The sequence below is a fragment of the Magallana gigas genome, chromosome 4 (genome assembly GCF_963853765.1).
Source record: "Magallana gigas chromosome 4, xbMagGiga1.1, whole genome shotgun sequence".
Classification (NCBI taxonomy): Eukaryota; Metazoa; Mollusca; class Bivalvia; order Ostreida; family Ostreidae; genus Magallana; species Magallana gigas.
In genome coordinates, this window is record NC_088856.1 from 35263899 (window position 1) to 35290768 (window position 26870).

The following is a 26870-nucleotide window of genomic DNA, read 5'->3' on the forward strand; positions in this document are numbered from 1 at the left end:
TAGGAATAATGCATGACAAACGATCTTGATAAACAAATATATACAAATTTGAGCCTTATGGGAATTTAGTTTTTGAGCTGGTGACGTGTAAATTAAATGAACTCTCAATGAGTTTTGGGAGGTTGGGTTTGCGACTAAACCCTACGATGAAAAATGTTTAATTTATGTAAAGTTGAATCGCCACCATGGGAATGAGACCTCCATCCATCAGTATTAACAATATTAATAGTCAATGATTTGGTGCGAATTGCGGTTAAATAAACAGTGTAAATAAAGCCATTAAGCCGATCTAATGGGTTACGAATTTTAATTGCCCTTGTGTATTTGTCTGGATACTGCACCATTGATGACCTTTTAATTAAAGAATGCATGTAGCTAAATTTATAGAAACATGCATTTTTTAAATGAATTTTTGCTATTTTAATTGATATGGGGAATTCCATGTCATAAATTAAAAAAATCCCCGAGATCCCCCCCCCCCCTCCAACCGCGCGAACGGATAGGTGAAACTATACGTTATTGCCGAGTAAAACTTTTTTTCATGATTATCATGGATGCATTTGTGTCTTTTTTGATCAATTTTGCAACGTAGCAATTAAAAATTATAAAGAGTTTATAAAAAGTTACGATACCCGCCCTCACCCCCTTATTCAGCTCCCCTATATAGAATTTTTTTTGCTGGACATTAATTAAGTGGCACAAGAACCATTGACCTAACAGGATTAATCAGCATGTCCCTGTAACAACATCTTATGACGGTGGGTCTCTTGATCATCCCGAGGTCTCTCATCGACGCTCTCAAATTTCTAATTTTCTCATGATCTCGCTGATGTTGACAGGCGGCGGGAAGAAAAATCAATACCAGGGACCCCGTGTAACACAAGTGTTGTTGCGATCCCCGCTGTGTGTATACAAATACATAGGCAAAGATGAGCCGACGGAACAATTTGACGTTTCCATCAGACACCCCCCTCCCCACCTCCGTGCCAATAATCTAAATAGAAGTGGTGTCGAAATGTTATACACGGACTCCTGATCAGCGCGAGCGCGTGTGTGTGTTTGTGTACACCAAATGTGATGATAAGTAAATGAAGATGATACTTATCTAACTAACGGACAGCAGCCGGCTATTTTGTGTGGATACAGCTTAAAGTATACACGACTGCATGTGAATTTTAGTTTGTCTAGTGCCGGGTTGTGAAGACGAAATCCATTAGTATAACAAACAATTGGCGGGGTTCTGAGGTTATTTTTCGCTTGCATGGCGTGGAGCCCGCTACTGAACGTGTTTCTAGTTTCATCTTCACACTGTGTTATTATGTAGGATTAGCGGTTCGGGATGATTTGAGTTGAGGGGTACGTACATGTATGCTTTCAATTTATGTCTTGTTTACTGGGCGGAAAAGTTATTATTTTATGCCTTGGTTTTTAAGCCATTGCTTCTGGCGACCACCAAATTTCGGGTTTTTTTTTTTTGCTTTCATCTCCATAGTAACTTCTTTCTCATTAAGGCTTCCAGTGGCTATTGTTGTTTATGATATTGAGATTTTTTTTTCTTGAGAAGGAATCGTTCCAGCTCAGCGGGGCAAGAAATTAACAGAAAAATGTTAATTTGTCAGAAACTTGTTATTATCAATTTGACGTAGATTTTCCCAGACTAATGTTATTTGTGTATACTCACTTTAAAACTAATGATAACATTTACTTCAAAAATTTTACGAAGTGAATGAATAAAAGATTGACTTTGTTAGTGATAGAACATTTGATTTGAAATGAAATGAAGCTCATAAGGAAAATTTAAGTTAGCTGACCCAAATACTAATAGTGACCAAAGTATGTCTCTATTGTGTAATGACAAACAAAGACGCACTTCACGAAGACCTTGAAGAAATTTACATGTACTTTCTTCGTGTAAATAACATAGCTGATAACAAACAGCACAAATAGTGCATAATGCACTGTATAAGTATTAATTGTACATGTAATTCTTCCGTACTGTAAGTACATGTTCATTTTTTGATCATTCTGATGTTTTCACGAAGAAAATTGAATAATGTGCACTACCAAATATGATATAATTATATCTTGTTTTACTTTGTCTTTTGAACAAAAAGCTATCAAATTATTCTCTTTTGAGAAGTGGACAGGCATAGCCTACATCCACTTGGATGTAGGCTATGCCTGTCCACTTCTCAAAAGAGAATACTATCAAATGTATATATATGGTTTTATAAATGTAATTGTACGATAGTACTCATGCGCGGATCTAGCATTTTTTTTCTGGGGGATCTAATCAGGAAAGGGATATTTTAGATGCCGGGGGGGGGGGGGGGGGGGGCAAGAAATTTTAATTTCCAAGGTGGGGGGGGGGGGGGGGGGGGGCTGGACCCCTGACCCAATCTAGTTGTTTGTATTCATAGAAAATAATTTAAGCCAAGGTCAAATTTTCAAGGTCGTGACACTTTCTGTTAAATTGACACAATATGAAGGAATATTACACCTATAAATTACTGATGATTCATAAACATAAGACATTGAGTGACCATTTGTGTAACACATGAGTATATCTGTTAAGTGGCATGTGCAAGGATGCAAACATACCACACTTAAATTGTTAATGCCCGTGATGCACGCTCGCGTTAATGCGGGTCAGAGTTATCATTATACACGTTCTCGGGCATAATATTCGAATAACTCGCTCATCAACACCAGTAATTACCACCCCTGATAATTAAGCAGACGATAATGAACACCCCATGAAACATGTCTGCACACAAACAAAACATGCAGTAGAACTGCATATAGAACTGCGGTGAACCAGAACTGCATATACATATTTCTCTATTGGATTTTGCACAGAATACAGTATATTAACCGCTATTGCATAGAGTAAAGGGATGGAGCTTTTATATTGCAGTTTGTAAAAGATAGCGAGGGACAGAAAAAAATACAATGTCGGCGAAGATACAAGTTTTCTCTCTCCTAAAGACAAGATTGTGCAATGATTACAAAGGAATTTTATCCTAAAGTTAACGCTGCAGTTGTTCAGAAAGATCATATGCAGCTGTTTGCTGAGTATTATGTAAAGTCCATATCTCTTTTTACAAAAAGAAGCACTGGGAATACCATCTCTACCCAGAAGAACGAAAATTTGTATATTTATAAAAAATGATAGATAAAAAATTGTGTGAAAGATAAAGAATAAAGAAAACACTCCCAAACAGAATGTAGAGTTTAAATGATGATAGAATAACATCATCCTACGAAATGAACCCTAGAACTCTAGCTATGCATTGAAGTAAGCCGTTTGATTCTATACCTGTTGATAAGCGCGAGAGTCAAACTGCTTGAGTTTGATAAATGTCTTCGGTGGAGGCTAGTTATAATGTGTATACTTCTCTTTTAGCCTTCATAGAGCTTAAGAGATTTCCAAAGATTTTAAAGCAATTGCTTTTCCTGAAAAAGAGCCTCTATTTTAAACATCTGTCGATGAGTGGTGAAAAGTCTATTATTGTAATTTGTCTACAAAAAGTTCCAACAGATACACGAAAATCTGTGAAACAGCACTTTCAGTTTATTATTTGCATGTGCATTCTAAAACTTTTTTTAAGACGGTGAAATAGCTCTGCTATCTGACTGCATGTCCACGGTGTTCGTCTAGGGTCTGATGTTTAATTTTGACGTGGCATGAACATTGGCCAAGACTATGTTTAGTTTGAAAATAACGTCAATTTGAGTTTGGGCATCTAATCGCCAATTGTATCGATTTTTCGTTTATTTCTGTCCAAGAAACCGAGACAGCAAACCTGGTTATATATTTACTTGACGAGTTTACTTACTTTTCGGAAGTTGATTTAAATCAACTATTCTATGCAGTTACTCTAGCAAACAGGAAGTAAAACAATGTTTGGACCTAAGAACAAATCATCACCGCGCCGACATTACTTAGCACTTGAAAATAATCTTTAAATAAATTCGATGTAATGTATTTGGAAGTATTGTTTTTCAAGAAAACTTTTTTATAAATACATTTACCTTGAAAATAGTTGGATTTAAAATAGTAATAGTACGAACAATTCAAATATTTTTTGTTGTCGTGTAAGTATTCCTACGCAAGAGTTCAATAAGACTGGTTTGCTGTCATTGATTACCAAAGCGTCAGTTCTACAGCGTGGTGGCGTTTGGAATCAAGGGCAGCTTATCCAAATAATCTAAATATAGAACCAGTACTGGCGTAAACTAGAATTCATTATATAATTATTTTTTGGTTATAAAATCTTTTCCAGATTTTTTTCGATTACTGGAACATAATGCATCGTAAATTCTATCTTTTAATATTACACAACATGGTTCATCTGTAACTCGGAATCTTGTTGGAGAAGCCCGAGAATTAATATTAGATAAAAATGTGTGCGTTATTATTCAAATACAGCTAAGAAACTACTTGCCATGCGAAATTACGTATCGTTGATTAAAAAAAATCAATAAAATCAACTCCCGTCAGTACTTATACGTACTTTGATTAGATCAAGTCTCTGACACTTCAGATTGTGTTGATGACAGTTCGGTTCTTATATCGTAATATGACTTGAGACTCTAGACTTATGACGCTTTTGTTCGTTATGTTTAAGCTTATCTATGCATGGTCCAATTAAGGCAATATACATAAAAAAGTATCGCAAGATATTAATTATAAGAACAAAAGAAAGACGTTTTAGATTAATATAATTTGTATCTACAATTCTACAATGATATGTAACATACATGATTATATTAAAGGGACTTGGACACGATTTGACTTAAAATTTTCAAATTTTAGTTTTCCATTTTCAATGTTTATACTGATAAATATAGAAGTTTATAATGCTATATCAAAATTTAAAAGTCAAATATCAAGTTATAAGCAAGTTACAGAGTCCATAATTCTTTGTTTTGTAAACAAAGCTCGAATATTGTCATTTATACATATGTCTTGTATTGGTGTAAGTTTCAATCAAATGTATCTTTTTTTTTGTTGATAATAGTGTTTATGAAGATACTGAATTAGTTTAAATTGTTTTAACATGTCATTTTGTCTAAGAAATGGCAATTCTCTACATTACATTTTTTGTAAACAACTATAAGACTCGAGCTTTGTTTACATAACAACCAATTCTTACCTCTGTATCTCTCTCGTAACTTGACTTTAACATTCAATATTTTGGTCAATCATTTAAAATGCACCAGTAAACCATTTTATACATAAAAAATAAAAATAGAATTTTTGATCTCAGATCGTGTCCAAGTCCCTTTAAAGGACGCTCATGGTGGTTGTTATGTAAAATATATAGTAGTTATTTCTCAAGGATAAGGCTAAGCTGTATTGAAAATATGACCCGATTGGAATTACAGAGACGTTGCAAAATTAACCACTGTTAACGTATAGCGAATAATGGAGTTCCTTCTATTTACATTTCCAAATAATTTACATTCCACCAGTAGCTTTATGACATCACATTTAAGTGCGTCAATATGTGTGCCGTCATCAAAATCCCCTCACAATCCCATTACGCCCCAAGCATCCATTGTCTGCTGCAGAAAACGTGTATTTTGGATGGGAGAAAACGAAATTTGCACACACTTAGGGGTGTTCTCAAGAGAATGAGGTTCATCGATGATTCTCAGTCTGTCGAGAAATATTAATATCAATATCAATACTAGCTGGCCTCAAGGGGAACACATTACAAACCTGCTTGGGTGATAAAACAACAAAACTGAATAAGATGAAATATCGACCGAATTAACTCTTACCAAATGAAGAGTCTCGCGAGAGTTCGTAGCAGTCAGCGTGATTATAGAAGGGGAAACGTTTATGTTGTAGAAAAAAGAGTTTTTCTGCAAAATATGTAAATCATTTTTACATTCTTCGTAAGATGGTTTATAATGAGAGTTAATCTTCGGTCTACCAAACTAGCCCGCGCGGTGTCTGCTGAAGACTGTCGACCGAGCGGAGAAAGCGAGTGAAAGCTTGAAATTGAAAAAAGAGATATAATCAGACAAGAGATGATTAGATTCGTCATTTAGGCTTTTTATCTTGATAGCTATCAATATTGCGATTAAACGAAAGAGCACACAAACATTTCTGTGACCCTGGTTAAGAATCACGTGATACCAAAATTAAGATCGTTGAAAAACGGAAAAAAGTCACAGTCCGGGGGGATTGAATGGTCGAATTTTATTGCAACTAACATGCCATGCAATACCGCTTGTAGCAAAAATGTGCTACTAGTGTTCCGTGTTTCCTCTTTTTAGAAGTGGACAGGCATCCTATATGCCTACCCACTTCTCAAACGAGAATAGTGTTCCGTGATTTTCGAATAATAATGCGGGGGTAAGGGTACTTTTTCACGGGCATGTGTGTTCCAAAAAGCATACATTTTTTTTGTTGATTATATTCGATAAAGCAAAAGTTTCGGGGGAAAATGGATTTTCCTCATGATCTTTGAATATCCAACGCAGCCTACATAATAACCGTAATGCGATTTTCATGTAGTTACTTTTGTTTTGGAGAACGCCGACTGGTGATCATGTTGAAAGCCAGATGCTTATCTTCATCCCCCATCCCAAAGTATAGATTTTGGTATTCTTATTTTGCTGTGAAAAATGTTCAGAGATGAACCAGAATTTGAAAAAAAACCCCTCGATTATGAGCGTTAAAAATGATGCACTCAAGTGCGAACTATTTGTGGATCTTTTTTAAAAGGAGGACTGTTTAGGTAAACCGTTGACATACACATTACATCTATCTTCCCAATCTTTGCTTTTGTAAATGCACGGATGGATAAGTTCTTAAGTAACATACCTGTACAATTAAACTTAAGTGCAGATATTTACCTCGGCGGGTGCAACGGAGCGATCTCGGGATTTTAGTCAATACCTACCCTCTGATTGTGTGATACACATGGATTTTATTGTAAGGACTCAATAGCAAAGAACGTCTCTAGACGTCCCTCTGGATTCTATTAACGCTCCTCTGAGTAACTACGGTTATAAAGTGACCACCTACTGTTTTACCTGTACATGTACGATAAATCTTGTATTACATTTTTTTATTCCCGTTTTATTTCAGATCGATGGACAGTAATGAAAACACCGAGAGAAAAATTCCTTGTGTGACGTCATATCAACGGTCTGTCAACTGACATGGTGGTGTGGCCAATCGTTCTACGTAAGTTTTTAAGTTTTCTTGGATAGTAAGCACATATTGGCGCCATTTCCTAACCCTTAAGTTCTGATTAAACCCCCCTGTCCCCATCTCTAATTATGAATACACAGTAGTTATAGGAATATATAAATGTATCCAACCATTACATTGACTTGCTTTTCAACCTCTTCAAATTATTACCTGCGTGAATTTTTTTGTTATAAATTCTTTTGGTGTTACTGACTTGGAATTTTTGAAAGGAAAAAAATTCAAAAGAAAAAAAAAATTGAAAAACTGTCTCATACATAATATGTAGATTGATTCTGTCGTAAATTTTATTGGTTATTAAAGTGCTTCAAGTATTTTTGATAAAATCTTAATTGTACATGTAACAAATAATCTTATATGTTTATTTAAAAAAAAAAGTTTGACACGCAAAATGCAAGAAAGTGAGGGGTTTTACCAAAACCGGTACTCGAGGCGTATTACGTATAGATGAACGTGCTTAGGCACAATAAAACTTTTCTTTGCATTTTGGGGCCAATTATTTTGTATGTGTTTGTTATGTGAATCGTAAATAAGCGGGTAATCAAAATTTTCAAACCAAACAAAATGAAATAGCTGCTCTACAATATATATATAATGTTTGTTTGTGTTCGTTAAATAATGTAGGCCTACTTATAACATTGACAGGATTAAAGTCAAGAAAAAAATTTATACATGTAACATTTATTACAAGAGATTTCAAGAATGTGAGCAAGAAAAATAAAAATCCTGTAGATTCATCCCGCTGACTTTTTGACACAAGATATTTGCTTTATCTTGTGACTATTATATAATTTGTTTATCCAAGCCGGGGGAAGAAATGTGTTATCTACAGAAGATGTTTCAGCTCGTAGGTTAACCCGCCTCAGATGTGTCAGATATATAGTGTGGAGGTACAAAACGAATTTTTTTTATGTTGAGTTTACACTCATGTATAAAACATAATCTTTTATGCATTTCTTTTTTGAAATAAAAGTAGTAGGATCTTCAAATCAGCTTAATATAACTTCGAACTTATATATTCGAAGTATCGATCTCTCTGTCTATCTGTCTGTCTCACTTTCTCTCTATTTCCATATTCAGTGACCATAAAGGTTATTTAAAAGAATCAAGACATGATTCAAAAACCTTCGATACTGTGCTACAAAGGAACTTTTGAAAAAGATAATTTCCTATTTTTCACTTTTTGGCAATATTTCGATTTTCAACTTTGTACAGAATTATTAATCGTACATGTAACCCCGGAGAAAAAATAATAGTGAATAATTGATTATGATAAAATTTTGAGCGCTAACGTTCATCAACGGGACGATAACTCTTTTACAAAACGCATCTCTGTATATTTAAACGTATCAGTATGGCTTTATCGGGATCAAAATAAGACAATATAAATATTTTTACATCCACCGAGTATGATTCCCTCTATTTCTTACGGAAACTTTCGCTAATTCATAGCTCTATAGAAACAGCCAGACTGAAATCTGCACGCCCCGTTTATTGATTGTTCAAAAACCTACAGCGACTTAAGAAAAATCAAGGACTGCACGAAATAATCATGATGATATCAGTTCTATACTCAAATTCCCATAGGAGACGATTAAGCTGTTTCTTTTAGCTAACGTACTGATGTGCATTAACGGTTACATAGTTAATTTAACTAATTTTTTACGATCAATCATTTAATAATTTGTTAAAAAGAAAGATGTAAATAAAAACAATATAATGCTTTCTTTGATGATCTATGCTGGTTATGAAGGTAACGATCAATGCAGAAAAAAATACATAACCTGCATAAGTGTTAGCGGATTATGTAACTTTTTTCTTCAATGTCGTCACCTTCATATCGACATATCCCACATGAATCACCAAAGAAAGCATTAATTTGTTTAAATGATTTAACTTGGCCATAATCATGTTATATGACTGATCATTTACACTGAAAAATCACTAAAACATTTCAATCAGTTATGAGTTTGTTTCTTTTCCCACCCAAGTGTATTCAAGAATGCAGGTTAATAAAAATGAGTTTTTTTAAGTGTGCCGTTCATGATTGAAAAAAATAATAATCACAGAATGATGCTAACAGTAAAAACTAAAACGAAACATTATACTGTTATCTCCGATAATTCATACACTGTAGGGTTTTAAAGGTAGCGTTCATTGCAAGATTTTTTAACATAACCCCCACATTGATTATGTATATATTAATTAAGGTCTTCCGTTTCCGTATCATTCCCGTTTCCTCTGAAATCAACGCTACCCTCATACATGTACATGCATGAACAATTAACCTCTAGGAAGCATTTTTGAAACGGTTTTAATCATAAATGATAACGTATTATTGCAATTTATCGGGCTTTTCCGACAGAGCTTGAACGCTTGTCGGAAAGTCCCGAAACGTTACGATTGAGTCAACATAGAGTCTGCAAAAAATGATCAAAATAAAAATTTATATAAAAATTGATTTATTGTTCAGATCAATAATTGACTGATTTTACATTGATTACAGACACAACCGTGATGATTGTGTTCTTGTTGATGAGCGTCACGTGCTCGGGGTCATGTCCCGACCACAGCGCCCTCAAGGAGGCGCTCACGTGTCTGCACAACCTGACAGATGGAGACAACTCCAAAATCAGCATCAACACCGCTGACATCCTACGGACCAAGTCCTTCTGCGAGTAAGTGGGGGTGGGGGTTGAAAATTTGACTTTCCTCTAAGTTGAATATACCTTTATCTTTTCATTATTGTTTACATGTTACCATTTAGCTCACCTGAACCGAAAGTTCAAGTGAACTTTTCTGATTATCCGTTGTTCGTCGTCGTCCGTCCGTCTGTTGTCGGTCTGTTGTTGTTTGACCTGTTCTCTAAAACCACTGATGGGAAGGGAACCTAAATCGTTTAAATAAAGGTCAACACCAACATTAAAAAGGGAGGTAATTGCGAAACAATGAAAATATGGTGCATGTCTTAAAAACTCTTCTTCTTATAAAAACCAATGTACCAGAAATGCCAATATTTACGCCAAAGCCTGTATATAATGTGAGGATTCCAAATCGATAAAAACCGTTATCCCCAGACTTATATTGGGGACCCAAGATAGGTTCCAAAACATAGAAATACATAGGGTAATGTTTACTATTAAAAACTATCTTCTCAAGAGCCACAGTGCTACAATTTGTGAGATAACTATGCAAGCATCCTCAAATTATGTAGATTCTTATTGTTAAAATCGTGACCCCCGAACTAATACTGCCCCCCCCCCAAAAAAAGTTTAAAATTTAACATAGGAATATAAAGGGGTAATGTTTAAAAATCTTCTCAACAAGAACTACAGCTTTTGAGAATACTACATGTATGCAAGCATCCTTAAGTAATGTAGATTCTAAATTGTTAAAATCGTGACCAACGGACTAATACTTGGGGCCGCAAGAGAGGTTTAAAGTTTTACATAAGTATTATATATAGCGAAAATGTTTAAAAGTCTTATTCTCAAGAGCTACAATTCTACAATTACTATGCAAGCATTCTTAGAAAGGATAGATTCTAAAGTATATAAATTGTGATCCTAGACTAATACAGGGGCCCTAAGAGGGGCTCAGGCTTTGAAATATATTGGGGAAATATTAAAAACTAAAAATAATACAATGAACTGTTGTTCAGATGAGCGATGTGGCCCACTTGCCTCTTGTTAAAAAATGTTTTGCAAGCATGTAAACCCCCCTTCCGGTTTTTGCAAGCGAAATTGGTTAAATTTCAAAAACTTATTTGAGAATTTTCTCAAACGTACTCACGACAACAAACTAAGTATGACGGTCATTTGTCTTTCCAGTAACGATAATTTCGGTGATTCTGTGAGGTGTCTGCGGCGAATTTACAGCACCTGTAAAGATCCGGTGAAGATAGAAAACCTGAGGAAGTATGCGGAGCCAAATGCGTGGGAGGCCGGGTTCAATCGGCTCTGTTACAGCATGTCGCGTAAGTCACCGTATTTTACAGCACGTCACGTAAGTTACAGCATGTTACTTTAGTTACCGCATGTCACTTAAGTTACATGTCACTGCAAGTCATGTAAGTTACAGCATGTTACGAGAGTAAACATATCACGTACATAATGGCAAATTGATACAGCAAGCTATGTTAATAAAATATTATTAGATATGCCAAGTAAGTTAAATTGTGTGAGTAAAAATGGCACGTTAGTTAAACTGTCACGAAAGTAAAACATATCACGTTCATGTAAAGTAAACTGGTTCACTGATATAGCATGCCATGTAACTTAATATGCCGCATAAGTTTAACATGTAACGTAAATTAACCATTTACCAGTTTGTCACAAAATAGAATTGTTACAGCGTGTCAGGTAAGTTTGTATGACACGTAAGTCACGTCAAGTGTAAACAGTGTTACGGCCTGTAAGATACATGTAAGTCAACAGTGATACAGCATGTCACGTAAGTTCACATGACACGTAAGTAAAACCAGAACCATCATGTTAAGTGTTAACAATGTTACAGTAAGTGACGTATGTAAACAGTGAAACAGCGTGTCATAAAACCTGTGATACAACATGATACAACATGTCGTGTAGGAACCAACGAAAAGAGTGCGAATTGTCGCGTAAAAAGTATTTTTTTAGCATTTCGCGAAAAAAAAACCCACAGCGATGCACTTTCTACCTCTTCATGTAAATAAATGATACTTCATGTTAATGTAGTACAGCTTGTCATGTAAATAAACATTGAACAGTTTGTCAAGTAATTAAACCATGAATCAAGCATAGCACTGAGTAAATATTGCTACAACAAACACACTAGGTTTGATGGTATGTCTCTTTATATTGCAGTCTATATACAGAAATCGGAATGTATCCAGGCCCAGAGTCAGGAGATTGAGCAGTGTGTAGAAAGACAGAAGGACGTGACGGTGTCACGTGAGGCCGGGGCTGTGTACAGCATTGACAAGGACGAGCACCAGTATGTCAAGGACGTGTGTGGGTGAGGCTGCTCTCTGACACTGACCGGTTTAATATTTTCATTTGTTTTTTTTTTAATTGCTGGCTTGGTGTCTACGGCGTAAGCTAAATTGAGCGAATTGTGTCGACAGCTCTTTGAGGATCAGTAAGGAAACACTGTCATGATGGTGTTATCAATATAATTATTCATGGTTGATCAAATTTTATTCAATTATTCAACCGCGAAATCCACGAAATTCGATCGTCTCCAAAAGTTTAAATTCCAAGAAAATTAGCACCTTGACACCCACGAATGACTGGTAATTTTTGTATTTCATTATTCGACACCCCCCGCCCCTCCCCATCCAGTGTCTTATGAAATCCTAAATTTCAGTGAGAAGCGAAGGACTTTTATCTCAGTAGTTGGGTACGTTCTAAAAATCACTTTAACTCATGCATGGATGATGTTGTGTCAATCTTAGAAGTTATGCAATATTTCATGTATTAAAAGATATAACACCGTTTTCTCCAAAATTATTGTTATGAAATCAAAATCAACTCTTAATTTATTGATACACAGTCATTCTTAATTAGCAACAAATGCAAATAAATGAATGCAGTTTGTCAATATCATACTGGAACCACTTGAAAATTAGATACTTGAAAAATTAAAAGGAAGTTTATCGCATTAACCATTTTTGTCCCGATGGATTAATGGCGCTCCATACACAGACCATCCAGTTCCGTTTTTATCGCTAGCTGCAGCTCGACTTCATTAAACTTTTACAGTCGGCTTCGATAAGAGACTTCCAATATCCGTCCCTCCAACGATTACTCTATTATTCTTCTATCATTAGTGAGGCAATGGTAGTATAAGATATTTTTAAATTCATCGATTATTTTTTTCGAATGAATAACTGTAATTATACTAGAATTTAACACTTCGATAGTTTACTTGTCGTTTTTCGAGTTGCGTGATGTTATAAAACTAATGTTTCTTTGGTCTTCGGTTTCAAAGTATGAGTTATAAATAATTTGCGGTTTTTGAAAAGATTATTTTTCTAAAGAGTGTGAATTTGTAACAAGTTTTTTTTTTTTAATTATTTTTCCGTTATTTTATTCATGACAAAGAATGAATTTACATATTTAGTCCCATTTGATTGGCTATCCTAACTTGTAAAACAAATTAACCAACACCCATTTTCCTTAACCCACAAAAATCCAGTTTTCGCGCTTGTTTACCTTTTTATCAGTAGAATTGCTAGATGTGTCGCGATCACGAAAAAAAAAGAACTTGTTACGCATCGTTTCCGTTCTAAAAGTTTAATTTTTATAATTTCTTTTTGGACAGGTATTTCCATATTGTGAACGATTGCTTCAGTTCTCGGATAAGAAACAAGTGTGGCGAAGTGATACAAGCCGTGCTGGCGGATTTTTACGGTGGATTAACGCCGCCTATTTGTAGAGACTTCAGCATCGCCGCCCCATTGAATTCTGGGAGAAGGACCAATTCCACCCAAAGTCTGGTCGCTCTCTGGACATGCGTTCTTTTGTGTTTTCTGACATGGATGACGTCGTTATCATAATGACGTGGAAGCGAATGTGTGTGTGTGCACGTGTGTGTTTTAGTGATCGCATTCCAACTTTTTAACGTAGGTGCGCGTGGATCTGACATTTTTCCGGTGTATGGAAGAGCCACTAGACTTCGAGTATTCCGTCGAATAGAAATTTGTGGCGAGAAAAGAGAGATAACTCTTTCCAAATCGAGCGATGTGAGATGCGGAATTTTTCAGTAACGCAACTTACATTTCTTACATGTGTTCAGATTCAACTTTCACCTGTGTAACATGCTGGCCTGTGTAGCGGTATACATGTATATGTGTTCTATCAGAAGTGTGATTTACACATGTTTTCTGAAGATTATGCGAACAAGAGTCAATAAGGGCAAATGTGTCGATTTTTGTCCAAGATTAAACAGTTTGATTGGATCAAAGAACTTTTTATATTAAATGAACAAAACTTTATTCCGCTTTTAACGATGAATGAAAGAGAAAATTTGTACGTTTTTGTGTAAATGGGAAATATCTGTACAAAATTTTGAACATTTTTCATTTTTTTTACCTGTCATATGTGTAAAGGAGTAATGTTTTTTTTTTTAGGAGAAAATATCATTGTTTAAACCGAAATACGTCTGAAAAATATTAAGAGTTTTCTGGAACATTCATCAAGACCCGCAAATAAAAGGCGTTGAATTTTTGCATGGCAATTTTTTGTTGGTTTAAATATTAAACCTCCCCACAGAGACCAATTCACATACTTTGTACATGTTACAGTATACCAAAGACACAGGTTTTACTAATAACAATGCATCCATATCCATGCCCCCCACCCCCACCCCCCGCGCGCTTCAAAGCTTTACAAGTACAAACATGCACAGAAAGATGCAGTTGTTTACTTGTGAATTATGATGCAGACATTTGCTATGCTATTTTTGCCTTCATATCGAAGAAGAGGGGCCGGGGGGGGGGGTGAATATCCTAGTCCGTTCGTTGTAACTAACTGTGGTACATTGGGAGCGAAGGAAGAAAGGGGGGGGGGGCTCAAAAAATGTACAGTCATGTAAATGTTTCACATACAAAGTGGAAACTAGCTTTATCTAACGAAATGCTTCAACAGAAACAAGCAGTGTGTATACAGACTTTATAATAACAATATAATATACAAAACTTATGATTTATCAAGCATTTATTATAATGGTCATAAAATAAAAAAAACAAGTATTTCGATTAAATTCATCATATACTTAAAACTGAAGTTGTTTTTTCTGTTAAAGACGGTATTTTTTTTTCTCACAAAATATTGTAAAAAGATTTGTAAGAAAGTAAGTTACATTTTGATGATTGTGAATTTAATAAATTAAAAATTTGTTCAACAAATCCAGGTTTTTTTAATACACACAGAGTTAGCTATTGTGATACACTGAACCATGACAGTGTATTAATTTTTTTTTCAGAAAGACACAATGCACAGTGTCAACAGATATTCCTAAAAAGTGATTTATAGGCTACCAAGTTCTAATTATTATTATTATTTTTTGGGATTTGTTGAATAAAAAAATTCTTTATTTTGAGAAAGATTTCAGACACAAACTTAAGTTTTTTAAGATAGAAAGGTTCATTTTAAGTTAGAAATAAGTTTTTATATATATATTTTATTCATCATATTTAAGGTATAGATATATTCTTTTTCTGTTAATGTTACAAAGGTTGCGTTGCGTTGTGTTTTTGTTCTTTTTTTGCATGAAATCAACAAAGTACATTTTTTATATCTTATTTGTTTTGTTCATTTATAGAAAAACATATTTATATCGTTATCATATTTTTTTTTTTGCTTTTTATTTATGCATCCCAGAGGGAAAATTATATAAATGAAATAAAGATTTGATAAAATAAGATTTTTAATTTCTTTTTACGGAATTGTTGTTTTTTTTTTTTAGCTCACCTGAACCGAAGTATACCATGACCGCCGGACCAATACTGGCGCCTCAAGAGGGGCTCGAAGTTTAACATTGAAATATATAAAAAAAAATGTTAAAAAATCTACTCAAGAACTTCAAAACTCCAATTATTGTAATTTTTATGCAAGCATCCTCAAATAATGTAGATTCCAAATTGTTAAAATTTGAACCCCGGGCCAATACTGAGGCCACAAGAGGGATTCAAAGCTAAGCATAAAAATATATAGGGGAAATGTTTAAAAATCTTCGTTTTAATAACTACGATGGTCTAGAGTGAGATTACTATGCAAGCATCCTTAAATAATGTAGATTCTAAATTTTTAAAATTGTGATCCCTGGACCAATACTGAAGCCCTAAGAGGGGTTCAAAGTTTAACAGAAATATATATTGGTGAAATGTTTTAAAAAAACTATAGTCTGTCCCAAGATATATGCAGCAGATATGGACGATTTTTAATAAAAATACACATACCTGTGAAAGAAATGCAATTGAAATACTGTGGTTTCATCAATATTCGTTGTATACCAATTTTCGTGGATTTCGTTTTTAAGCTTAACCATGAATTTAAATGTTCATTGAAGTGCATTTTCTACTACCAGTTTGTATTGATAGGGTCATTGGCCACAAATTTACGTATCCTTGAAACTGTGATTTTCACTTTATCCACGAAAATTAATACCCTTGAATATTAATGAAACCACAGTAGTTGAAAGGGATAATTTCCAAGATAATTTCATTGACACATTATCATCTTTCACTCGGAAAAATTCACAGGAACGAAAAAAGTTTCCTTACGGAGATTTATAACGGGGAATGTTTACATCTTTTCTCCATTCGGAATACACTCGGAATACATCGTGCAATTTTACAACGTTATCATCCAGGCTTACTGCAATACAAAATCCCCGTAGACATTACATTTTTTAGCATTGTATTGAAACCTGATAAGCTAACAGGGGAGTTTCGACTGAAAAACTTGGAAAATTTGTCATACTTTTGAACGAACATCGTTTGAACCCTGAGGTATTTATAAATATCATGCAATTAAGCAAAATGTAAATCCAGGATATCATGGGACAGAGTATAGTGTAAAATGATACAAAGAACTGTTCTTCAGGTGATGTGGCCCATGGGCCTCGGATTTGGTTCATTCATTAAGATATAAAGAAGATTGCGTACTTGCATCAAGTAAAAATTTTACTAAACATATAGACCAGATATAAAGACAAGAATGACGATAACCCCCCCCCCCCCCCCTTTCCCCCAATTAAATGTACACGAAACAAATAACTCTCGAAAGACTACGACATGTTTTATTTTAAAATGCACTGAGACTTTTCTTTCGCCACAGGAGGGGCGTTTCCCCAATGATGAAAACGTTTTCCGCATAGACTGCCATTAAACCAGTCATTTTGTTTAAAAACGCGAACATATATCCTTCCGGCATCAGAATATTGATGTATTTGTAAAAACCACGCATGCACATACAGTATATCAGTTTAAGAAAACATTTAAACAAGAGGCACAGGGGCCACATCGCTTATTGTCAAAAGAATTTATTCATGCATACATTTTCCTGTAGGGTACCTCTGATTTTTATTTTATGTTTATATTCTTTTTGGTGCCTCAAATTTGTCACTTCAAAAATTGGTCAACAATGGACTATACTGGGGCTGTTCGATGTGTTTACTGTGATACTGTCAATACCCATGTTTTTGGTCATTAAACCGGGATTCATTAGCACGCAGTGCAGTACTAATACGATATGTAGCTGCGCGTATTTTTTACGGTAACCAATTTCCACTAGGGGTTCCAGCAAGGTTCCAACAATGTCCCAGTGATGATCCAGCCATAGTCACCAGTGTTCCGGTATTTAACATCTTACCACCCGTGTAACCTCCTTCATGTATTCACTTACTACGCTGGAAGCCAGTGGACGGAAGCCGTCATCTTAGAACAGTACCGAAGGAGGACACATTGGAGGAACACTGGAGCGACGCTGAGGTCAAATATACCATCATAGGAGGCCAGGCCATATGATAGATCTAATGTTTTTTAAAAACATTATTTGTCAGTATTTATTTTGTGAATATGTATATTTGTAAAATTATTGATTTTATATATAATAGATAAAAATTGTAAATACTTATTTATGTTCTTCTTATTGCTTGACAGATTGGACACACGACGGCTGTCGTGACACTCACATGAGCAGCAATTGCCATAAATATGATCAAATCAGCATTACAGTATAAAAATCAAAATATCTTGACAACTAAGTACAGTAGAACTTGATCAAAAAATTTAAAAAAATTCTGCCAATTTTTATCCACATATTTTTATTTTTCTCTTTTCCTAAGTATATAAAAAACCTGAATCTTCACTATCTGAGAACACCACGCCAGCGACGACAGACAACGGACAAATTTTGATCAGTAAAGCTCACTTGAGCTTTCAGCTTAGGTGAGCAAAAAACGAATGCTATCTCATTTGATAACCAATCAAAAAGACAAGAAGTTTTGTTTGTACGTTTTTAGGGAGAGCCGGGTGTTGTCATTGTCTTCTTTTTGTAAAAACATTTGAATGACATTTTTATGCAGACTGTAACATTTGATATACTATGATATATTTGATGCAATGTTCTAGCAAGGATGGTTAATGATCTCAGCAAAGCAATTTGTGTGTGCGTTTTAATAAAAAAAAGGCTTAATTCATTCAGAAATAGGAACATGTAGTTTATGGACAATTAATGTCAACATGTAACAAAGTACAAAATTAAGAAAAAATACAGAAAAGTATCCCAAACTCGATTAAGTACAGACAAAACTTTATACAAATTTTAAGTACCATTTACATGGGATGTTTTTTGCCCCCGTTTAATTTTCATCCCATTCGCCATCATTTACAATACACAAATTGTAAACGGTGCTTATTGAAAAGTGCATCATACATCATTTTAGCACTATTTGAACAAGAGCAAAATTTAGAGGTGAAAATAACCACGTAATATTCAATGATTTTACAAAGACGCTCTGCAAGATATATAACATCATTAAAAAAGAAAAGACAAGTGATGTTTTTCATCGATATGTGGATTGTGGGGATATCATGATAAATCTTTTTTCATACATCTGACACGTAAAACATCCGTTGTTATAAGGAAAATGCAGTGCATAAATGGCTTATGCGATGGAGCGAATTAATAAAATGCACATGTATTAAATACATAGTATATGTACATTTAGTTTATAAAAAATACGACCGAGAGCAATATTTCTATAAAACTTATAAAAACTTATAAATTCTATCTTCGCCCTTGAAGGTAAAAATCATATGTACTTCCGAACAAACATGGATATGTTAGTACATGCACTAAGATTGAATTCATAACACTTCCGCATTATTGTTCTCAGATGGGATTTCTTTTTCCATAAGTCCGATCTTTTCTTCATTACAAGAGTTAGATAGTGCCACTCTTGTGTACCCGCCTTTCTGACTTTGCAGGGACGAAATTAAAATTCCCAACCCAAACATGAATAGCGTGATGATGGCAACGTGCCAGGTAAAATAGACGGCTATCATCATTTGAACATGGTCGTCTCCTGCCGCAACCGGAAATGGGCCGTACAGAGTAAATCCAATCTGCCAGAACCATGTACCCTTCAGGAAGAAGAAAAAGGGCCGAGCTAGCGAGGCGGTGATGCTGTAAGGTAAACACATCTCGGCAAAAGCAGCACAGAATGCCATGAAAATGGCAAAGACCAACAATTTGTGCAAAAACACGTCGACAGGCTCTCTTCCATGCACGTGCCAGAAGAATAGAAACCCTTCTACCCCAATGGACAGGATGAGAAGGGAATAATCCACATTTTTTGGAAATCTGAAACCGTAATGCACCAACATGTCCACCAGTCCCGAGAATCCAAAGAACACGAACATGGTCGCATGGTGCCAGTTTTTTGGAGCAAATTCTTCGTTGTAATGACCTTGAATGATTTCACCCACGATCCCAAACGTGCAGACGGCCATCTTGAATATGGGCTCTATTGGAACTCTGGGTAATGCTTGACTTTTGTGCGCGACGCTAGCAACATACTCTGTCCCGAACCTTTTGCACCGGAAGTATCTCTGCAGCATCTGCACTGTCCACCAGAGGGCGAGAACCATGAAGAGAGAACCCGGATAAGCATGGCCGACGAAGCTCCCCATGCCGATAGGGTCTGAAACAAAATATTTATATGCTAGAGTTATAATCGGCAGTGTAGAGAAATGAGATTTATTAGATATTGTCATCCGTCATATGTCACAAAATATCATTTTTCATCAACGTAGTTCACACCATCTTCCCAGCTGGATATCTAATCATACCATAATTCGGTGCAAGTGTACCTAGCTTGTATTGATTATAAATCTACGTACAAACTATACTGTATGTTAATCTCTTATAAACCTCTCCTCAACAAAACTTCCCGAATCGGATTTTTTTTATACACATGTACATAACCTGCTAAAGCAGGTTATTTATTTTTTCTGCAATGCCGCTACTTTCATACCTCTCATAAATCACAGAAAAAAGGATTTTACTACATATCAATCATGACCTATAATGATTATTTCTATTTTACAATCAGTCGATCTAAGAAGGCTATGATTAACGTTCAAAATGGCATCACAATACAATAATTATAGTCACTGTAATATATGGCTTCTGTATACAGCTTTACAGCATACATGAATGGTCGAAACATATACAGCTCCAATAAAGTCTGAAAAACATGCATTTGCTAAATATGACCTTGACCTATGACACATGAAAATGTGTCATTGACATAGATGTGTCAAAGCATCGCCATCGTCACCTTATTAATGATATTTACACGGTAACCAGTGTCTCACTACGTGCTTGAGAAAAATGGCGTTGAAGGCAGAAAAAAGTGACATTCAAAACACGACCCAGGGTCAATTTACATCATATCAAAAGAATGTGCTTTTAGGGCTGTGACACAACATCATTTGCCTACTTGAATAAAGAAGTGGAGAAATAAAGTGAGGTACACTTGAATATTTTATCTCATTGACAAAGATCCTCTTATCCTCCATTGAGTAGGAATAGGCAATATACAGCCAACTGTGTCGGTGTAAGACCGACAATCCACCATTTCGGTTCAAATCAAGTTAATTTCTATTAATTTAAAATATTTGACATACGATACAAAAGAAAATAAAAGGAAAACAACACCCCCAACCCCAACCCCCGAAAAAATTCGCGGATCCTGATATTTTTTTTCCAGAGGGGGATGTCCATTGTGGGAGATAGGGAAGGAAGTCCGAGGCTTATTTTTACTACGGGCATTTATTTGGAGGGGGTGGGGGGAAGCTCTGCCCCCTCAGATTTGTGTGACAAATTTATTTCGACTGATCCTGAAAACCGGTCATGCATGTAGGGGGTTTTATAGTACATGTACATGGGCGTCATCGGAAAATTCGAGTAGGAATAGTAACGTGTTATATAAGTCATGAAATAGGGGGGGGGGGGCTTTATAATTATACATAATATCATTATTATGTTTTGAAGAGAAAAACGACAACACTACTTTTTCCAGAAAGGACCCCATTTCCAGGAACTCGAATCCTGAACAGAACCAAAGTTTCTGCACCAGGCATCTTCATGTTTATTGCGCAATTAAAATGCTTTAGGAAATAAAAAGATAAGACCAACTTGATGATTTGTATGCATTCAAAATTGGATTAAAATCCTGAAATAATACAATATGTGGTTGTATTATTGTACATTTTATGATCAAAGATATATGATCCTGATCAATAGTTAGAACCATTTTAAGAAGATCCTGGACTTTCGGTTGGACGTAGCTATCTATTTCTTTCGTCAAAATAATTTAAAATGACGCGGTTTCAAGCGAAATATGCACCGATTACGTAGTCTTAGCTCAAAAGCCAGACGAATCTTGTTGATTTCAAAGAGCCATGGCCGAGTGGTCAGCAATGAAATAGACATGCCTACATCACATTGCTGTTTGACACAACTACCCAAAGTCCAAGCTCTTTTTAAAATGGTTCTAAAATGCATGCAATGTGAAATATATTACTGCATGTTATATTTCAACGCAGTTAATTTGCTAATCACTTACATGTTCACAAGATGGTTTCCTTAGACGCTTTACAGAACGTTTGTTACGGGGGGAGGGTGTTTGTCTAGTCCTGACACATTCTTCCGATTGACAAGGGCTTAAGGATGTTGACTGGCCATTAACTCATACTAACTCATCTCATACTTTCATTTCCCTTTTTTGACGACTCAAGAACTCGCGGCCCTTCCTTGATCCTGGATCCTTTTACAGAAAACAAAATATACCCTTTCTTGTTAGATTTTATGATGAAAACGCTTTTAAAAGATATCAGCTTTAGTTTTTATTAAAACTTCCTGTTTGCTGCATTTACTTTTGTTGGATGGGGGTGATACAGGCGTGAGTAAGGTGGTTACGGGAAATGCCGATTTCGTAATTCATCTTAAGCGATAAAGTAAAGTGTATTATATAATATATTATCAAGATAAATACAGTGTATATAAATGCAGACAAAATCAGTGACAAATCACTTTTTAGAGAAGGAAACACATTTTATATAGCAGTTTTGAAAATATATATGGAAAAAAAATGAAGAACCCCCCCCCCCCCCCCGGCAATCTTTGTTGACAGTGTGATTTGATAATGCAGTTTATATCTAGATTATTATGAATCACTACTTAAAAAATGAATGAAAAAAAATATGTACAGATACATTAACAAGATAGTTCATTATAGTGTCAAATTACTGCAGCGAAGTTTTCTATCAAAATCAGATCAACATTTTGATCCGCCCCCGGTTTGCACAAATAATCATCACCCAGCGCTCCATATTTGTATTAAATTAGTTTGCATATTCACTGCGATTTATTTGCTGCATATTGATAACACAAAGAAGAAAATGAATTCTTTTATTTTAGGTTGTGAAGAAGAAAAAACATTAACCTTTACAGTTTTGTAAGAAAAGGATGTGGGGTGGGGGTACATATGTATAAGTAAGAATTCTACTTTTTTGAAAGCATATTATGTGTTAGTGATACACAGTTAGTGAATGCAGCTGATGCAACTTGCCCAGTTTGATAGGTGTTTAATGCAGAAAGAATTGTTTTGTGTACATACGGATATCAATGCCCTAAGTTCATGCAGAAGCTTACCGTGATGTTTCGGACTCCATTAAACAAGAGAGATAACTATTAAATCGTGAAATAAATTATCGCCCTTGGGTGAAATTATACAAAATATTGAAAAACGACGTCATCTAAAAATCCTTCGTGTGTAGGGTTGTATAATAGTGACCTCGAAAAAGTCAATGTTAATTTTAATGATACGATTTCAATTTTTAAGGTCGTTATAATAATTTACAACTGTATATTAATTTTTTAATTCAACAATGTAGAAAAAAAACTTGAGAAATTAACAATAAATCTTATTGCAACAATAGTAGATATCACCGCGAACTTGGCGTAAGGTAGACGTACATATATCTTGAAATAAACAAAAAATAATCGCCAATGATGTATGATTATGCAATGTATGATAATAGATAATTTCAAAATAATAAAACTACATACTCACTTTCTTTGCTGTAAAACTGGATCACATTAATTCAGTATAAACTACATTGAAAAATTTAGAACGGAAAATGTCTGTAACGTCGACAAAGAAAAGATGACATAGAGCGATGTAAACACGAGGGGACCACTGCATGAAAAACATTTTACATCATGTTGTACGCGAAAGTTTACACGATCAGCTCGCGGAAAAATAAATGCTTTCACATTACAGAATATTAACAGGTAGTGGATCGACTGATTAAAAACAGCGGACATTTATTATGAATTGTTTGTTAACGATAATAATAACGCTTATATACATGACATTGTATATATATATATATATATGAGAAAAACTACCATGCATTGTTTTGGGATTTTTTTGTGGTCACAGTATTTGGCTATTTACCTGAATAATGTCATAATAAAATATAATTAAGTTCTATAGAATCGTGTACAATGAAAACTTCGACGGCCACTAACTTAATTTTTAAACCTACACAAGAGAATTTCAATGTCATGATAGAGTTCTATAGAATCCGTGTACAATGAAAAGTTAGACGGCCACTAACTTAATTTTTCAACCTACACAGGAGAATTTCATCTTAAATGCACCATTTTTAGCTACTTTTGCTAGATTTGAAAATGGAAAGTAGAAAAAAAAGACTCGAAATGGCAATGTTATTTTCTCTTCGATGTAATTAACAACTATGTGTACTAGTATATGCCGTCTATATCATATCTATTGCTCTAAAGCAAACTTCAGAAAACACCCCCCCCCCCCTCAAAAAAAAACCCCCAAAAAAACAAACAAACCAAAAACAACAAAAACAAGCAAAAACAACAACAACAATAAAAAAAACAACAAAAAAATAAACAAAAAAACCCCACGCAATTACAAGTGGAACAAATTAAATCCTTGATTTCTATTTAGTTAACTAGATCGAGTCACGCTGACAACCATTTTGACACCGCAAGAACCCCAATATTATTAGTAGTAATAAATAAAGACTCTACATATAAACCTTCAAAAATAAATTGATCAACAATCTAGATTAAAATTGATTTTAATCGAAGCTTAAACATTCAGTAACGTAAGAACTAATGTTATCTTATATTACAGCCAAAAAAATGACGTAAACTGCATACACGTATGTGTATTTTGAGTGTTTATGAAACGATTTGACGCCGTTAAAAATATTGAAATAAAAATTGCGCTGTGTCAGTGATTTAACCGCGCATCCTTTGTATAGTAAAATATGATTAAATTTATGGGTTTTTTTAAGCCTCTAAACTTGTGAGACTATCGATCATAAGATATTTAAGTTATACATGATCATTGCATTTTTAAACTTAATCTCACATTTTAAAATTTCTCATCTGTCAAAGTGTTCTTAAATTATAAAGTTTGCTTGGCGTCGGACATTACTTCATTCCTCGGGGACTCGCATTATTAATATTGCCCTCTTAAAAACCTAGTCAAGCTTTATATAAAGTGATTGCCGTGTATATTTTTTTATTTATTTGACCTTTTAAACAACTGCATATTTTTAATTTGTACAATAAAACATATATTAAACATAATTTAATGAAGTTCAGTGCTCAATGGAAAGAAGATAAATGATGACAAGAATTGATGACGAAGTGTGCATACTTTTTCTTAAACAATGACGATGAATTTATGTTCATAACACAGACATAAAGCGCATATACAAATAAGTAACAAATTAACATATTTAGATACAAGAAAACGTGAGAAAAATAAAAATCAAGAAACAAATGGAGTCTTGATTGGACATCGGTTAACAAAGAGAGCTAACTCTCTTTCCGTAATACGGGTAATTTTATGTAGTTTTACATCATTTTATTAATGCTGTTATACTCTTTACATTGTAAAGTTGCGTAAACATTACATTTGAGTATGAAAAGTGGTACATGTACACTTGCAAGAATGGTAATCTAGATTGTAAAACAATTTAGCAATTTAACTGACGAAACTCATCAACAAGTTCATGTGTTGAACAAATTATTAAAGTTCTTAAAAATTATCGTGGTACATTACTTTATCTTCAAACGTTAACAGGTGATATTAAAAAAGCATAACAAGTTCTATATTAAACCAAAACAGAATTTCAGATACTGAGTTCTTTAAAGGTAATTTTATTTATCAATACAAATTTACATTACGTGCCATTATACACACCGAAATTATAATCAGATCAATAAACATGTAAAAATATACAAAGTCCAATGATTTTATGTAAAATATCAAAGGTACATGTGATTTTTCAGCTAGGTAATATTTTGTGACTCTCAAACGTATTTTTTTTTCTTTTTACACCTCTTGAATGGTCATATAAAGTTCTAGCTGCAATATTGTAGCCCTCTCCCGATTTTTTTTTTTGGGAGAGGGCTACAACTCCATAGGATCTCCGTAATGGTGCAAGTGCGGGAGTGATTCACGCCCGCAACGATTTCGTCTCAAATCGTACATAAATGACAATAACATTTGCATTTCTTACCTGAACTCAAACATTGTAGATGTTTATGGCATAAATTAATCCAAAAATATCAAGTATAGTCCATATATCGGTTATTTTTCGTGTATGTTAACAACGAAAGTTGAATTTGTCCGCCATGTTTACTGACCTTGACCGGTTTTATTTTGGGACAGCCAATGAGAATTCAGGAGCGGATCTTGAACTGAATATAGGATTTCCCCTATTTTAAACATAATTAACGCGGTAAATATGAATTTTCCATTATATACCATTTCCTTAAATGATGTCTTAGTGATATAACTAGGTAAGATCGATTATTTACACTGACATTCACGTTATCAAGCCCATCAAAACTCTAAGCGTACATCCCATAAAATCACGCGAGAACTGTCATGGCTGCTGAAAAAGACGACTGGTAAACATGCTTATGTGTTTTATCTGGTTTTGATTTATATACGGTTAATTTGTTCAACCTCAATTAAATAATCATTTTATCTAAAGGAAGTCAAAAAAAAAATCGATCTTTTCAGATCGAAGTCAGCCGCATTAAAAAATCAATTTTGCACCATTACGGAGATCCTGTGGAATTGACGCCCTCTCCAGTAAACATCAGATATAAAAAATCGGAGAGGGCTACATTATTGCAGCTAATAAAGTTCGAATACATTGTATGTATTAAAAGTGAAAATTAAGGCAAAGCCAATGAGACATATGGAGAAGCAATCTTTACAAAGCTGGTAATATAACACAGGAATTTTTCTCCTTCTCTGCACAATTATAATAAACGAAGATTTTTAATAGTCTCCATCTAAGATGCAACCTGCTTTTTCAATTTTTACCATTCTAGCCTCCAAAAGTTGCGATTTATCTTTGTCAGGCAAATCTTTGTAATATGATGAACGTCTATATCTTGACAGTTTGTAGGTTACAAGTAAATCAAACGCTCGGGCGTACAGACTCTTAAGGTCATATTTGGTTGCTAAAAACAGACAAAAACAGGAAGGCTGATTTCGTTTTGTGCTCCCTCTCCAT

General features: G+C 34.6%; 2 protein-coding genes across 7 annotated transcripts in view; one reads left to right on the forward strand and one right to left on the reverse strand.

Annotated features, from left to right (window-relative positions):
- The window catches only part of LOC105328379 (uncharacterized), a 36434-nt gene extending 21994 nt beyond the window's left edge, over window positions 1-14440 (forward strand). For 3 of the 6 annotated variants that reach the window (XM_011429234.4, XM_066082256.1, XM_011429238.4), the window contains 5 exons: window positions 7109-7207; window positions 9738-9909; window positions 11062-11207; window positions 12076-12226; window positions 13535-14440. In XM_011429234.4, coding sequence (XP_011427536.3) covers window positions 7183-7207; window positions 9738-9909; window positions 11062-11207; window positions 12076-12226; window positions 13535-13769 — 729 coding nt within the window. In that variant the 5' untranslated portion in view covers window positions 7109-7182 and the 3' untranslated portion in view covers window positions 13770-14440. Of the gene's footprint in view, window positions 1-868; window positions 1357-6933; window positions 6953-6997; window positions 7017-7108; window positions 7208-9737; window positions 9910-11061; window positions 11208-12075; window positions 12227-13534 lie in introns of those variants that run through there. The other 3 variants (XM_011429232.4, XM_020067285.3, XM_020067284.3) reach the window with 3 other exon arrangements.
- Window positions 14441-18421: 3981 nt separating this feature from the next.
- On the reverse strand, window positions 18422-22066 carry LOC105328381 (transmembrane protein 45B). Its single transcript, XM_020067286.3, has 2 exons — window positions 21851-22066; window positions 18422-19921 (listed from the first exon to the last, which is right to left on the reverse strand). The coding sequence occupies exon 2, from the start codon at window positions 19908-19910 to the stop codon at window positions 19086-19088; it is 825 nt and encodes a 274-aa protein (XP_019922845.3). The 5' UTR covers window positions 19911-19921; window positions 21851-22066; the 3' UTR covers window positions 18422-19085.
- Between the last annotated feature and the right edge of the window lie 4804 nt (window positions 22067-26870).